The sequence below is a fragment of the Notamacropus eugenii genome, chromosome 1 (genome assembly GCF_028372415.1).
Source record: "Notamacropus eugenii isolate mMacEug1 chromosome 1, mMacEug1.pri_v2, whole genome shotgun sequence".
In the NCBI taxonomy this organism is placed as follows: Eukaryota; Metazoa; Chordata; class Mammalia; order Diprotodontia; family Macropodidae; genus Notamacropus; species Notamacropus eugenii.
In genome coordinates this window covers 217,997,054-218,014,091 of record NC_092872.1, presented here as the reverse complement: position 1 = coordinate 218,014,091, position 17,038 = coordinate 217,997,054, and the positions used below count along the sequence as shown (strand labels likewise).

Genomic DNA, 17,038 nt, shown 5'->3' with positions numbered 1-17,038 from the left:
CTTCAAGTAGAAAATGATAATGGCTACTAAAATCAGAGAAAAATTATTGCAAAGTTATATAGTTCCAGGATAAATAAGGACTAATAATGACAAAACGTAAAATTAAGACAACAGTAAAATTTATATGTGGTTATACACTTCTTTATAAAACCTGAGTTTTGCTGAGTATGGCCTACTTCCCATAAAATCATTAGAGAGTATTCTGGGTATGGATTAATGATGCTAGATTTATGCTATACAATTCCAGTAAGACACTAAGTCACTTTCATTAAACTATTTGCGAGGTGTTAAAATTATTTTATTGAACACAAAAGAGTAACCACAGCCTCCAATGCACTGAGCAAGAATTCTTCTTTCCCTCTTTAAAAAACTATGTAATTTAATAGTTACATGTGACTTTTAAATTTATTTTGACAATAGAATTTTCCTCAAAGTTCTTTTTTTATTTTTAATCAAGCTTCCCATATAGCAAACTACTTCTGCTTTAGATATTCCCCCTTTTCTTGTCGTTCTCTGGAAATTACTGAAAGTATCTGTTCTATGCCTGGATATCAGAGGCTTCCCCTAAACAATTTTTAGTGCCTCCCTTTCCTAACATCAGAAAGGGAAAACCAGGCAAGATACAGTGTGAAAGGAAACTTGATATAGACTCAAAGTACTCACTACATGACACTAGACCCTAGCAAATAAACTGATGTGCCTCTCTGGGACATTGTGTCTTCATCTATAAAGTAAAGGGTTTGGACTAGAAGATCTCTAACAAGGATACAAATGTCCAACGACTACGCTAGTCATGTTTCTCTAAGAAATATGTGAACAAACCCTTCGCCTGCTCCCTGTAAAACCCAGGGTGCATCGCAGGTTGCACATGAGATAACAAAGGCTTCAGATAATTTGGCGCAGTGGTCAATCATCAAACTCCATCAGACTCAAGCCACACTAACACTTCTCACCGAAGAACACACAGTGACAAAGAATCAGTTGTGTTATCTTCCCCTCCAGTGCAAGAGACCTGGCTGTATCCTTTTTCTGCACCCCTCCTTCTCAGTATTTGCTTTCCCATGTTTTTAAGTGTTTAAGTAATGACTTAAGCCTTTACTAGCCTATCTCACATAAACTTCCTCAAGTCGCAAAACATCTAATAATAATAAATGCAGTACTCAATCACACTGGCAAAACCCCTGAATATACCACTTAATTATCCTTTTATGCCAAAGACAGGAGACAAATGATAGCAATATAATAAAAGAGACTTTTTTTCTCTCACCTTCATCCTCTTCTAAATCCACAAGATTTGCTTCAATATCTCTCTCTGTTCCAAGGATGGCTTGAAGACGTTTTTGTTTGGCTTTAATCTTCTTTAGTTGTTTTTCCTTGAATAACAAATATCCAATTTAGAAAAAGTACCAGGGAAGTTTCTTTCTCTTAAATTCAAAAGGTTAGCATTAATATCTATAAAACTTGGAAACATAAGTCAAAGTGAAAAAGGGGAACCTTATGCACATATAGTTTCAACCTCAGATTAGTTGAAATTTCTAATCAACTACTAATATTCAAAATACTTTTGTGCAATACTATCATTCCCATGCTATAATCATCAAGCTGACATGTAAAATATGGGAATACGAAGTTTCAGCAAGCTTGGTGCAGAGTTTCACAACTATAGTTGTGAAAACTATAGTTTCACATTGCCAACCGCTACTTCTCCAGTGTAATTTCCACACTTACTCCAAGACAGTGGCATGACAATTAAATGATTAACATGATAAAATGTGTAGTTGTAATCTAACAATGGAATATTTACACAAGACATATAAGCACAGTTTGATACATAAAAGACTCATATTTTCTACTTAAAGCTATGCTCACTTCCCTATCTGCAAAAGCATTGTTACAAGTCCCCTGCCACAACTTTTAATTTTTCAAAATTATAAATCTACTCAGCTGGAATTTAAATTATTACTTCTATCTTATTTCACTCTTTGAGAGATTTTTCACTAAAATAGGTATGCTACAGAAACAAATGTTCAAGTAGTAAAAATGATCAGCTGTGATTATGTACTATATTTCTACTTGTATTTTTCTCATATTTTGAGAAAAAAATCCAAGAAGTACATTTTTTCCATATAACATTACACCCTCTCTACTAAAATCCTATTTCAGTGATTCATATAGAGGTGGGTTCTAGGTTCTCAGATTTGGTGAAGACCAAGTTCTGGAAGGTCCTACCAAGCTGGAGATAATTCAAGTACAGAACTGACTACAAAACCTTATAGAGATCATCTGGGGACCATAAGATTTATCAACAAGTTCACTGGATGATGAATTTTTCAACTACAACAACACACAAAGATCACTTAAGGAAGGGCTACAATCACCCATATCAATATAAATAACCAATCCTTGAAGTATTAAAGTACAGTCTTCTTCCTAACATCTCCCTTTTTATCCCGTCTCTCCATTTATTTTCCCCTAAACCGAGAATACAAGGCTTTTCCCCACAATGTACCTCCAACCCTATAAAAAGCTAACAGCAGCAGAGAGCTAGGGATGAAATAATTTCTTGGGTCTTCCTACCCTAAACCTTTGGTATGTAAAGCTTGAATAAAACTTGAAAAGAAAGGCAACCCTGAATCTAATTACCACATTTCAATTGCTTATAATTTTCCTCTCTAGATTATTCTCCTCAATCTTGGTCTCTTCTTTCCCTCTCCCACCTTCCCTCCTCTTCCCTTCCTCACAATTTTGTTATTCTAAACAGAGAAACTGTTGAAAGAAAAAATATAAGGATACTAAGTTGAATAAATTGTATAATTCTGAGTCACTGTTCTTTAGAAAGAGAGGTAAGAATTTTAAAGACTGAAAAAGATTTCTAAGAATGGCAACTAGCTCAAGCCAACAAGCCTACAAAACTCGGCCCCTCCCATTTTAGCAGGAAAATAGTAATAAATTATACTAGTAAAGAAAGGATAAAAAAATTTTCATAATTCTGCTGTAGTGTCATCCAATGAAATGACTGGTTCAGGAATAAGTACTCCCACCCCTCCCTACTCTCTCACCTAACAATATTTTTCTTCCTTCTACCTCTCTCAGGGGTTACTCATACCTAGCAGTGTTGGGACCCATTCTACCTGTGTTTGTTTGCCTAAGACCACCACTATCTACACTGGAGAACCACCTGATGCGTCTACTTAACTTCAACTATCACAAATCCTACTTCTAATCCCGATCCCTCCTCTCTGAACCAAGGTGTCTCCTTCCCCCAGACTACTTAGTGTGTCTCATTTGACCCACCTAGTTGACCTCCCATTAGACACCTAAGCCAGTCTACAACTTGGTCATTTCTAATTGCTGCACTTTACCCTCCAAAACGAAATGGTCAGCATTTCTACCATTTCTGATCCCTACATGATTCTTCATATACTGGCTCTGTAAGCTGACAAGTAGCCACCTCTCTAATTTCTGTAATTCCCATTCCTTCCGATCTCCTCATCCCACAATACCTTCTGAGAACCTCATAGTCCATTGTATCTAGATATTCTAAGACACCACGGTAAATCAAAAGAAAGCTAGGTGAGTGATAGAAACTGAAAGACATATTAATAACAGTTCTGAGTGACAGAAAGTGGAGAGGCACGTAAGGTATGCTAGGTATGCAGTTTGCCCTGACAGAACAAAAGATTAGATTTATCTAATTTACTAATAATAAATCTGTTTTGAGAACAATGATGTCTGTGTCAGCCCATTTTAGTATACAGAAAGAACTGAAATGACAAAAAGGCTCACTCAGGTCTAAATGCTGCAGTGAATTTTTATGAAGCTAACAGAAAACCTAAAAGTTTTTCATTTCACATGAATTAATCAATAAGTATTTATTAAGCACATACTAGGTACCAGCCACTGTACTAGACACTAGAGATCCAATAATGTGACAGTCCTTCCTTCAAGGAGTCTACATTCTATGGGGGATAACAATCAAGTACATACATAACTAGATACAAAATACAAAGAAGGTAATGGAAGAGAAGAGGGAGGAGTTACAGTAGCTAGGGGATCAGAAAAGGCCTCACGTAGAAGGCAGAGCTTCCATTAAGCCTTGAAGGAAACTAGGAATGCTATGGGATCTCACACAAGACAAGAAAGCAAGACATAAGGGGGCAAGAGATAAAAGAGTTTGCATTGCACTGAGTGAATGCAGAAGGTCTTTGAATGTAAAAACGGAGGAGTCAGAGAGTAAAAGAAAAGTGGTTAAACTCAGGTTTTTCATTCTATATAAACCCCTAGCTGGTATAAATAAACTCAGGGAAGAAATTTCTGTGTATGTTCAACATATTATATTAATATGATGTTATGGATGAGATAGTTAAAATGTCAGAACTTAAAAAAAATTTAAGCTAACTACAAACTGACTTTCCTTTGAGATATGTATATACTTTGTACAATTTTTGCTCCATAAGTGAGCAAATCACTCCACATGCTATCATTTTTAATGCTGGAAAACGAACACTTTTCTTCAATCACCTTGTTACATTTCTGTCTCTTTACAGAATCTAGTTTTCTGTTGACGTCTTTGTTGTTGACAGCTTGAGGACTAAGATGCTCAATAATTGTATCAATTTGCTTTAGAGATGTTGTACATGACCTGAAAAATAAGAAAACAAATTATTTTCTACTCTATGGCAGGTATTTTTCAGTTTTACTAATAGGAAGATGCCAAGAACCAATAACATTCCTTACAACATTAAGTAGATATAAAATAAACTAGAATTCTTACTGTTAGCTACAAAAATAATTGAATTACCAGAGGTCCAAACCTGGTAATTTTCATCTCAATGCCCATTTTAAATTCAGCACACATTAAAAAATCATCAAGTCGCTACCATTTGTAAGTCATATAAAAAGAATTGTCTGCTAATACTAAAGAAAGCAAGCATAAGTATTAAATACTCATCATGGAAGACTACCAAATTTGGAAATCTCTGAATTTTTAAATGACCATTATTTATTATTTAAATTGTGTCAGAGATAAAAGAATTGTTTATTTTTATTCTGCTCAAAACAATTTTTATTTTAGGATAGAATGAACTTTTTTTTGAGATTTTTATTTATTTTTAGTTTTCAACATTTACTTCCATAAGATTTTGAGTTCTAAATCTTCTTGTCCTCCTCTCTCCCTACTCTCCCCAAATTGAAATCTGATATAGGCTCTACATAGATATTCATTTTAAACATATTTTCACATTACACATTATGAAAGAAGAATCAGAACAAAAGGGGAAAAACATGAGAAAGAAGAGACAAAGAAAAAAGAGAACAAATAGTATATTTCTATCTGCATTCAGACTCCATAGTTCTTTTTCCAGATATAAATAGCATTTTCTAACATGAGTCTTTTGAAGTTGTCTTAGATCCTTGCATTGCTGAGAAGGGTGAAGTCTATCGAAGTTGGTCACTGCACAATGTGGCTGTTACTATGTACAATGTTCTCCTAATTCTGCTCACTTCATTCAGCATCAGTTCATGTAAGTCTTTTCAGGTTTTTCTGAAGTCCATCTGCTCATCATTTCTTATGGAACAATAGTATTCCATTACATTCATATACCACAACTTTGGTCAGCCATTCCCCAGTTGATGGGCATCCCCTCAATTTCCAATTTTTGGCCACCACAAAAAAAGCTACTATAAATATTTTTGTACATGTGGGTCCTTTTCCCATTTGTATGATCTCTTTGGGATACAGACCTAGAAGTGGTATTGCTGGGTCAACAGGTATGCACAGTTTTATAGCTTTTTGAGCACAGTTCCAAACTGCCCTCCAGAATGCTTCGATCAGTTCATAACTCCACCAAGAATGCATGAGTATTCCAATTTTCCCACATCTTTCCAACATTTATCAATTTCCTGTTCTGTCATGTTAGCCAATCTGATAGGATGAGGTGGTACCTCAGAGTTGTTTTGATTTGCATTTCTCTAATCAATAGTGATTGAGAGCATTTTTTCATATAACTATAGATAGATTTCATTTCTTTATCTGAAAATTGCCTGTTCACATTCTTTGACCATTTATCAATTGGCGAATGACTTGTATTCTTATACATTTGACTCAGTTCTCTCTATATATATATTTGAGAAATAAGGCCTTTATCAGAGACATTGATTATAAACATCGTTTCCTAGTTTTCCACTTCCCTTCTAATCTTAGTTATATTGGTTATTTATGCAAAGCCTTTTCAATTTAATGTAATCAAAATTATCCATTTTGCATTTCATAATCTTCTCTATCTCTTGTTTGGTCATAAATTCTTCCATTCTCCATAAATCTGACAGGTAAACTACACCTTGCTCTCCTAGTTTGCTTATAGTATCAGCCTTCACATAGAAATCCTGTACCCAATTTGACTTTATCTTGGCATACAAGTTTCTACCACGCCATTTCCTGGTTTTCCCAGAAGATTTTGTTAAATAATGAATTCTTATCCCTGAAGCTGGAGTCTTTGGGTTTATCGAACAGTAGCTTACTATAGTCATTGATTACTGTCTCTTGTGTACCTAACCTATTCTACTGATCCACCACTCTATTTCCTAGCCAGTACCAAGTAGTTTTGATGACTGCTGCTTTATAATACAATTTAAGATCTGGTACAGCTAGGCCACCTTCCCTTGCATTCCTTTTCATTAATTTCCTTGATATTCTGAACCTTTTGTTCTTCCAGATGATTTTTGTTAAAATAATTTTCTGGTAGGTTTGACTGGTATGGCACTGAATAACTAAATTAATTTAGGTAGAATTGTCATTTTTATTGTATTAGTTCAGACTACCCATGAGCAACTGATATTTTTCCAATTATTTAGATCTGACTTTATTTGTGTGGTGTTTTGTAATTGGGTTCATATAGTCCCTGGGTTTGTCTTGGCAGGTAGGCTCCCAAATATTTTTTTAATGTCTACAGTAACTTTAAATGGAATTTCTCTTTCTATCTCTTCTGCAAAACAACTATTTTAGTATTACATCTGCTTATATGTGGCACAAAAAAGGCAGCATGGTATAGTCAGAGGTGTCACACCTACTTGTAGCCCAAATCAGATTTAAATGTAACTGAGAAATGTTAAATGAAACAAATAAAAATCTAGCAGAATATAGATAATGTTAATTTGTGATTTTCTAAGTCACCATGTTGCCCAAGGGCCCTGTTTCTATTTGAGTTTGACACTAGAGGTGCAATGAATAGAGTGCTGCACTTGGCGTCAGAATGACTAAAGTCAAATTCCACCTCTCACAATTTCTGCTAATCATGTGACCATAAACAAGTCGCCTACATTCTCAGCCTAGGTAACTTCCTAATCTTTCCCTAGCAAATAAAACATGGGCCCTGTACTGGTGGAAGGAATTCCCTAACCAAAGAAATCACAGAACTCTGATTTTATTATTGTTTCTCTAGAACATCTGAATAAAAATGAATAAAAATAGGCTTCAATTATCCCCTCAATTACTAATTCCTTCCTCAAATTTTTGTTATTTCACCTTGAGAAGTTCACTGCCCAGTGTGTGACAAATAGCCATTAATATTATTTCTAAAATAACTGGAAATAACATTTCAATTTCCATGATGCAGATTCATGTAATTTGCTATGTTTGTATCCTTGTTAAATATTTGTAATGGATGTGTTAAAAAGCTATTAGCTCTCAGACTCAGAATCTAAGCACTAGAAAGAACCTTTAAGGTCATCCACTACAACAACCCTCCCTAATTCATGAACACCCACTTCAATATTTCTGATAAGTAGTCAGCCAACCTCAAAACATTCACAGTGAAAGACTAATAAATGCCTGCTGACTTACCAACATCAATATCACCTAGGGAGTGGTTCATTTCCTTTTTATTGTAAAGTTTTTCCTTTCTGTTACACAAAAACTTTAAGAGGGTTATAACGTCTCCCTAAGATCTAGTCTTTTCCAAGCTAATCACCCCCACTTCATTCAGCTGTTACCCCAGATGACAGAAATCCACCCCACTGGTGGCTTTCTTCTGGACATACATCAGCATTTGAACATTTAGCAAAGGACTGTATTTGAGGGGCTGGCAACAGAGAAAGAGTGAGACCACCCAGAGTTGAGCCAGGAAGAATCAGCAGCCCAGGGACAGCCAAAAGCAGCAAAAAGGAGACCTCAGCAAAACCAGAGAAGGGAGATGCCAAGGAGGGCCTTCAGCCCAACAGGGATCTCAGAGCAGAAAACTTGGAAATCAAACCACTGCTTCCTCAAAGAGCAAGACAAGTTGCAAGAAAAGGTCTGCTCTTTTCCCAGCTTCTCCTGTTAGGACACCATCAGTAGACATTATGATATATTCTGCTACTTCTTTTCCCAAATGTTTCCAGTAACCTGAACTTTGTCTCAATCACAAACTAGCCAGAAATTAATTAGCAATACATATATATTATAAATTAAATCAGAGAACCAAACTTCTATATAAATGTTCGGAACTCTCCTAACTGAAGGCTCAAAACAATTATGATTATATTCTTCTAACTTTTTGTCTACTAGAAACTTCAGCAAAGGAGGGAACTACATGGGGTCACTATATTGTCCCTAGTCTTAAAAAAAAGCTAATCATTACAGCAGGGTGTTAAAATACGTGACAACACAAAATGTGAATCAGGAACCCCAAGACCTGATATCAGCAAAGAAAATAAAAGGACTATTAGCTTCCCTTATTCTGGTCAATATACTGCTATTAATCACATTAGGATTGGGTTCTGGGTTGTTTGTTTTTTAGTCAACTCTACTAATGACTCATAGTGAGCTTAAATTAAAATTCCCAAGTATTTTCCCCATGAATTTCCCAATCCTCTTAATATCTGCAAAGTTGATTTTTGAATATTAAGAGAAGGTAAGCCTGAGGAGGACTTCATATTTATCTATATGATTATATTTGGTTCATCATTCCAATCTAACAAGATCTTTTAGATCCTGACTTTGTCATAAAACATGTTAGCTCCTTCTCCCAGCTTAGGGACACCCATAAATTTAATAAGCATGATGTACAAATCATTTGTAAAAAAAAAAAAAAAAGAAAAGAATTTAGCAAGGCAAAGAATTGAGTTCTACAGCATGCCACAAGGTATCTTCTTCCAGGTTTATAATAAATGATTAATTAGCAGATTCTGGATACAGTTGTTCAAACAACTATGAATTCATATTACTCAACTATCATCTAGCCCAAATCCAAATTTTTTTATACAAAGATATCAAGAGAAACTCAAATGTTTTACTGAACTATCTACCACTTCTAGAGCCACTTAGGTGCAACCAAGAGGGCTGGGCCTGAAGTCAGGAAGACTTACCTTTCTGAATTCAAATCTGACTTCAGACACTTATTAGCTGCGTAACCCTAGGAAAATCACTTAGCTCTATTTGCTTTGTTTCCTCATACATAAAATGAAGTGGAGAAGGAAATGGCAAACCACTCCGGTGTCTTTTTGCCAAGAAAACCCCAAATAGGGTCCTAAAGAGTCAGACATGACTGAACAACTAGAGCCATTTCCTTCATCTACCAGGCTAGTAAACTTCTTCTCAAAATGAAAGGACAGTTTTGTGTAACTTGTTTTTAATGCATCCATCCTGGCTCCTAGAGACCATAGTTTTTCTTTCTAAGTGTTCACAAACCATCTGCTTACTAATCTGTTCCAGAATTTTGTTGGGAATTAACATTAAAGTCACTGGTAGTATTTCTTTACAGAATCTACCTCTTTCCCTCTTTTAAAGAACAAGATATCAAACTTTGGAAGTATCTCTCATGCTTCACTTTCCCTAGAAATCTTGCCTACCAATTATCTCAATACCTTGGGACAGAATTCACACAAGCTAGGAGACTTAAACCCATTTAGCACATCTGAGTGGTCTCTTATCTCCTTACTAATCTTAAGTTTTATTTCTTTTTTACTAGGTTGTTCTACATTTTCCAATCTAAGTATCATTCATCTTGGCATAGGAGATAGAAAATAATTAAGAGTTGCTGGACTCTATTCTTTATAACGTTAACAATACACCATCTGCCCCAAGGAATGGGTCCAATTCCTTCCCTGCTCTTGTTTCAAAGGAACCTAAAATAGTCATTTTTATGGTGTTTAACATTTTCTTACAAGCTTTAGATCTTCCTGGGCATTAACTTTCCTAAGATAGGTCCAAGAAATTCTTTTGGATTATCACTTTCCATCTTCACACTTCCAACCTCCTTTATAAATATCAGCTACGAGACTTCACTGTACAAAGACTCATGCCTCTATGGTGTGAATTATTTGTGAAAGTCCAATCAGAATTTCATTCTTGAGAACCTCTGTCCTTATTATCTTATTTGATCCTACCAACAACTTAACATGATCATTCTCATTTTACAGATAAGGAAATTGAGCCTAAGAGCTTAAGTGATTTGCCCAAGATCCCATGGCTAAAACGTTTCTAAGGGAAGATTTAAACTCAGATCTTCACATTAAGCATTATCCCAAAATTCATGTCCTTTATTATTCTGCAATACTCTGTGCTCTACATGTTCATGTAATTATTCATTAAAAATCCAAATCTTTGCAAAGAAAATATAAATGAAGGGTATAAGAGCTGAATAAAATGAGAGTTCTTAGGTAATTAAAAAGAGATTATACAGGACCCTTTGCCAACAATGAGGTGCAACTGGCACTGACTGGCAAATCTATTGCCCATCTGCAGACCTGGGTCACAGTTCCAATGCAGAGAGGAGCACTGAGGGCTTGTCACAACGAAGCAGGGGCCCTTGTCTTAGCTCCAAAGCAAAGAGAAGCACTAGTTGTGGCTGCAGGAGAGCCCTTCTTGGGTGAAGATCAGAACGTAGACCAGGAAAGCAGGGACCACATTTCTCCCTGGATTGCACTACCTCGGAAGCACTAAAAACTTGCAGAGCCCCAGAATTTGCTATGAAAACAGCATCATAAAAAAGCCTGAAACTTGGGACTGTGTCTCCACTCCTAGGTGAGCAGAGCCCAACTTTAACATGAGCAAAAATGAGCAAACAACAAAAAAAGAACTTCAAACATAAAAAACTACCATGGTGGGAGGGAAGAACAGGACACAAACTCAAAAGAAAACAACATGAAAAACCCTACAACCAAAGCCTCAAATAAAAATGTTAACTGGACACAAACTCCACAAGAATTCTAGGAAGATTAGTGGTAATGGAAAAACTGAGAAAAGAAATAAGAGTGATGCAAAAAATTATGAAAAGAGAATTAACAAGTTGGTTAAAAAAAAAGGCACAAAAAATATTGAAGAAAATAACACCTTAAAAATTAGAATTGGCCTAATAATAAAAGGCACAAAAATTAACTGAAGAAAAGAACTTTTTAAAAGGCAGAATTGGATAAATGGAAAAAGAGATACAAAATCTCAGTAAATAAAATAATTCCTTAAAAACTAGAATTGGGCAAATGGAAGTTACTGATCAAGAAACAAAACAAAATCAAAACAATGAAAAAATAGTAGAAAATGTGAAATAGCTCAGTGGAAAAACAACTGACCTGAAAATACATCTAGGAGAGAGAATATAAAAATTATTGGACTAGCTGAAATCTATGATGAAAAAAAGGACCTAGATATCATTATTTCAAGAAATCATATTGGAAAGCTGCCCTGATATCTTAGATTGAGGGTAAAATAGAACTCTAAAGAATCCACCAATCACCACCTCCTAATGAAAATTGCCAGTCTGCCCCAACTTAAGCAATTTAACAGCAACCTGATCTGGAGGCTTATCAGATTAGGGCTAGACTCAGTATGCACACCCTGTCAGCTTAAGTCCTACCACAGCTCAGAACTCCTTAACTCAGATGATCCACCAGTCACAGGTATGTGGCATCATGCCCATGTCCAGCCAGGATTAAACGATTTAATTAATTAATTTATTTTTAAAGTAATGAGGCTGAGTTTTTACAAGTGATTGATGAGCAACTCATTACTTTAAAACCACACTTGACATTAGATTTCCAGTTTTTTACACATAATCTTGTTCCAAAGCCAAAAAAAAAAAATTTAATTTATAGAAGGCCTTCACAAAGATCCTCTATATTTTTACACTTTATTGATGTAGGTTATAGATATTACAAAAAAGAATATGTAAATAGCATTTAATGGTAATTGGTCAAACTGCTGAACCATATATATGCTTATGTGTAATATACTCTTATTTCAGAGCCTCTGACAAAATGGTCATCATAAAATGAGAAAGTAAACCTACCTAGCAGAACTGAAATCCACATTTGCTATGAGATGAAAATTCCGTCTGCTTTAAATGCTGACACTGAGAATGCTGGGCTAGAATTACGAGACCATTTCACATGATTAAACAAAAACAGGTGAAATATATACACTGAGGGGATTTTCTAGTATTACTTGACCTTATGCTTCATACATATATTATACTCATTGTCATAAAGTCCTTGGGCAGTTTTTAAACTTTTAAACTTTAATAACTTTCTTCAGTAACAAAAATAAATTTTATCATATCTCCTTAAGAGAAAGAATTTTGCTGTCCCACATGTGGTCAACTGCCATCATGGCATTATTTCTAAAATACAGGTTTCAATTTTCATAATGCAGATTAAAATTCTATCTGCCTGATATCTATGCAATTTGGTGTGTTTATATCCTTTCTGAAGATTGTGAAAAGATATTCTGAAAGATATCTCTTAGGATAACAAAGAGTCTAAAAGTTGCAAGTATTTTGACTGAAATGTATTTATTTAAAATGGAAAATTCATTTAAACTAAAACAACCTAATTATTTATCAGTTTTTTTTTCCCCTGAGGTCTATGTGCCATAGTATTTCTAACTCTCCAATTCCATCCTATTTATTATTCAGATCAACCATTTAAAACATAGAGATAGGCCATTACCTATAAAATAAAAGCACAAAAACAGTCCTAGGATATACCCAGGGAATCAAACCCTAGTCTGTTATTGCCAATTTCTACCAAAGTAATAGGGCAGAGGGACCAAACCTCTACTTTGCCTTGTATCAGGTAGAAAAAAATTTTTGTCCTATTTTGAATTCTCCTTATATGAGAATGGCTATGACTCCTGGGTTTTAGTCTTACCTTTACCACTAACTTGCTATGTAATACTGGACAACTCTAGACCTTCTGGGCCTCAGGTGCCTCGTCTTTAAGGTGAGGGGATTTGACTATGTTTTTTAAGATCCCTTCCCACTCAAAAATTCAATGATTCTAATTCAATCAGTCAAGTCAATGGACAAGCATTTAAATGCTTCCTATATGCAAAGCTCTGGGCTAAGTGCCAGGGATACAAAGAAAGGAAAAACAATCCCTTCTCTCATACTGCTCACAATCTAACAGTGCAGACAACATGCAAACAGCTATGTACAAATAAGCTACCTCACAGCCTTCCCTCACTCAAAGCAATGTCAAGTACAAGTCATGTCATTATTTCTCTGATGGCATGGTCTTCTTCAGCAATGAAGGACAAACACATACATACCTCATCAGCACATGAGTGAACTTGTTAAATTACTCAACTTCAACACAAAAAAAATAATAATCAGTAAGTCAGAGATTTAAAACCAGAACAGTCCTGCAAGATCATACAGTCCAACCCCCTCAATTTCCAGAGTAGAAAATCAGAACCAGAGAGGTAAAGTGATTTCCTTACACAAGGGCACCCTGATCAAGGGGAGAGTGAGAATTTCTGATGTCAGTCCTACAGCTCCATATCCAGCAAGCTACAGCATGTGGTCAACCTGATGACAGAATGCACCAACATTTTCCCCAGTTTAAATTTCTGTAAAATGACTGGAAAATACAAAGCACTTTTCCTCCAATAAAAAAAATAATGCAGATAAAATGCTGAAATAGACGAGGTAGAAGGGAAATGGATGACAACGATGATTCTCAACAAGTAGTGCAGGGACTACAAAGACTATTGTATCTGATGTCAGACAGTTCAAATCCCTGCTGAGTTACTTACTAAAGGTAAGAGCTGGGGTTGTCTTCTCACTTGCAAAACTGGACTAGTGGCCTAAGACCCTTTTCCTTCCACTATAGAGTCTGTGATCCTATGAACTGAGCAATAAGTATTTAATGTGGAAAACAAATTTCCATGTCAAATAAGTTCAGCAGAAAAAATAATGTCATCAACTTGTTTAGGGTAAGGTTCAATAAAACTTAAAAGTAAACAAAAAAGTCTACTTTAAATAGCATATACTTGAATCTTCTCTAACTTCTAAAATTCTTTGGCTTTTGAATTTTTCACATATTCTTAAACACAAACTCTGAGTATTGTATTGTATTCACTTACCTGAGATCATCTAAAACTGAATGGTACTCTTTTTCTGCTTCAGCTAGTTGAGCTGCCCTGTTAGCTTCATTAATTGCATTATCCACCTGCTGAAGCACGCCTTGCTCTAGCACCTCTTGGTCATAGACATCAACTCCCAAACCTTTGAGTTCAACTGCTTGAGCGCTGTGCTCCACGGACTGAATTTGCTGTCTGTTTATATGCAACAATGGCTGTCCTTTCCTTGGGACTTCAAACATACCAACCACAGAAGAAGTGGACGGCCTATTATCGTAAGTGGAAGAGGTGAAACTTTCTTCCATTTTATCAAGAGCTCCACCATTTTCTGGACCGTAGGCTGTTTCTTCAGCATTGCTGAAAAACTGGCCATTTGAATAATCTTTCTCTTCACTTTGACCTGAGTGTGGAATAGTCTCGTTTGGCATCCTCTGCAGAATATCTGAAAAAAGCAGAAACCAACTTTTCTGAAAGACCACAAGTAATAATTGTGTAATGTACCATTTTATAAAGTCAGGATTTTAAATACATACAGATTTTCTTTAAAAACTTTACTGGGCTACGATTTTGAAACAAATACATATGACAATCACACGGGTAATGCTGATGCACAGTTTTGAAAGCCGGTTATCTAAAATACTAAGTTATGTTATGGCTTGTACTCCCCATTACGTGGACCAAGAAAGAGACGGTCAATGGGAATCCCTCAGATGAGCATTTTCACTATGGGCGGGTGATAAGCAAATTCTAGCTTTTAAAAATCAACATCTACATCCAAAAAGCTGGGGAAAAGCCTAGCAACATTCTGACGTTGAGGCCAGCCTGGCCGACCATCCACGGAACAGACAGAAAAGGCGGTAGCAGAAGAGGCCGGGGTTCTAGTCTTTACTAAGTGCTGCTTGTTCCCCCTGGACAAGCTGCTCAGTTTCCGAAAGGCTCAGGTTAATAACACATGACCTGTCCTACTTATGGCATGCTACCAGGATCAGAAAACAGCCTGCGAGCTGCACTCCACAAGGGAAGCACCGGAGGGGGTTCGTGGCCAGCGCCTTCCAAAGCTCCACTTCAACCATTAAGGTTCGGAACCTTACGGACAGGGAGGACAGCATGAAGGGCGGTCTCTCGCGGCTGTCAGCTGTCTCTTCTCCGCGGAAAAGCATCGATTCATAAAGGACAAAGCGGAGGAAACTGGGGATAGCGGGGCCGGACCCTCGCGTTTTACCGGCGAGCAGAACTAATTAAGTACCGTCAAGACAGACGGACGCACGGAAAGCGGCCTACTTGGAGTTCACACAGGCCCCGAGCGAGCGGCACCGAAGGAGGCCTTCTCTTCAGAACGTCCTCCGCACGTAGCTCTATTGGGCCCTGAGAGGAGGACTGAAGCGGTCCATCTACAGAAAACGCAGCCCTCTCCCCAGGCCGTTTCACAAGTCTGCATCTAGGGGAGGCCAAGACGAAGCCCCGGGCACGTCCAGCCCGGCCCCCGGGGGGGCAGGACCCGGGGCTCCGCGCCGGCCGCTCTCCCGGGCGAGCCCAGGATTTTATTGGGTGCATTTAAGGGGCGCCCCGGCTTCACCGGACCAGGAACCTCCCCCCAAGGGGCCGCTCACCCAGGGGCGGGCCCCGTCACTTTATCCACACACAAAACCCTCGTTTACAGCCGCTAAGCTAGGGTTACTGCGGCGGCCGCTGTTGGGGGGGAGGGAGGCAGGGGAAGAAGGGGCCCGCAACGGAGATTTCATGGCCGCTGGGTGTCCAGGTAGGGAAGAGTCCCCCCACCGATGCCGGCGTCCACTCGCGCAGACCCTACACTCTCAGAAGGCTGTCCCAGGCACCGCAGGGTTGAGTGACCGCCCCGAGGCGTCGGAGAAAGGGGGGCTCCCCGGCCCCGGCCCCGCCCCCCTCCCGTGGGTCGCTTCCACGGGTGGGGGCCGCGCCGAGCCCCGCCCGGGCCCGGAATCTCGCCCCGGCGCCGCAACCTCGGACCCGGGCCCGGGGCCGAGGCCGCCAAAGGTGGGTGACCGGGCCAGGATTCCCGGGGTCTTGCCCACACTTCGGGCGGTGCGGAGACGGGGAGGGCACACGGGGAGAAGGGTCCCGGACCACGCGAACACTCACGGGAGCCCTGGAGACCCGGATGAAGGAGTCGCCGCCGCCGATGCTCCAAGGTGTTTCCCAGGAAGAGGGCTGGACGCCGGGGAGGGCTACTGCGCATGCGTGGGGGCGGTGCAAGGAAGCGCATCCGCTTCTCCCGACCACGCATGCGCGTCCGCAGCGGGCTAGCACCTGGCGAAGTACTGACTCATTTTCACGTGGGTGCGTGCGGACGTGCGCACGGGTGCAGGACAGCTGGAATGAGAATCATGTGACAGGTGGATAGAAGCGCTGGGGCAGGAGTCAGGAAGAGCAGAGTTCTGTGCCGCCCTAGACACTTGTTAATCGTGTGACCCTGGGTCAGTCACTCCGCCTCTGCCCAGGGTCACACACCTGGTAAAGGTCTGAAGTCACACTTTAATTCAGGCCTTCCTGATTCCAGGACCAGCCCTTGTCCACCTTCGTGATCCTCGCAGTAGGCTTGGAGGATAGGTGCTGTGCCCAGTTTGCAGAAGGGGAAATTGAGGTAGAGAGCACTTAAGTGACTTACCCAGGGTCTCACAGGTGGACTTGAGCTCAGATCTAACAGAGCTTTATGTACTGCCACACAAT

At 38.6% G+C, this 17,038-nt stretch overlaps 1 protein-coding gene across 3 annotated transcripts in view; it reads right to left on the bottom strand.

Annotated features, from left to right (window-relative positions):
- The window catches only part of ERCC6 (ERCC excision repair 6, chromatin remodeling factor), a 102,711-nt gene extending 86,112 nt beyond the window's left edge, over window positions 1–16,599 (bottom strand). For 2 of the 3 annotated variants that reach the window (XM_072627450.1, XM_072627455.1), the window contains exons 1-4: window positions 16,451–16,599; window positions 14,336–14,774; window positions 4,522–4,642; window positions 1,268–1,373 (exon numbers count right to left, since the gene is read on the bottom strand). In XM_072627450.1, coding sequence (XP_072483551.1) covers window positions 1,268–1,373; window positions 4,522–4,642; window positions 14,336–14,774; window positions 16,451–16,595 — 811 coding nt within the window. In that variant the 5' untranslated portion in view covers window positions 16,596–16,599. The remainder of the gene's footprint in view (window positions 1–1,267; window positions 1,374–4,521; window positions 4,643–14,335; window positions 14,775–16,450) is intronic. The other variant, XM_072627462.1, reaches the window with a different exon arrangement.
- Window positions 16,600–17,038: the final 439 nt, after the last annotated feature.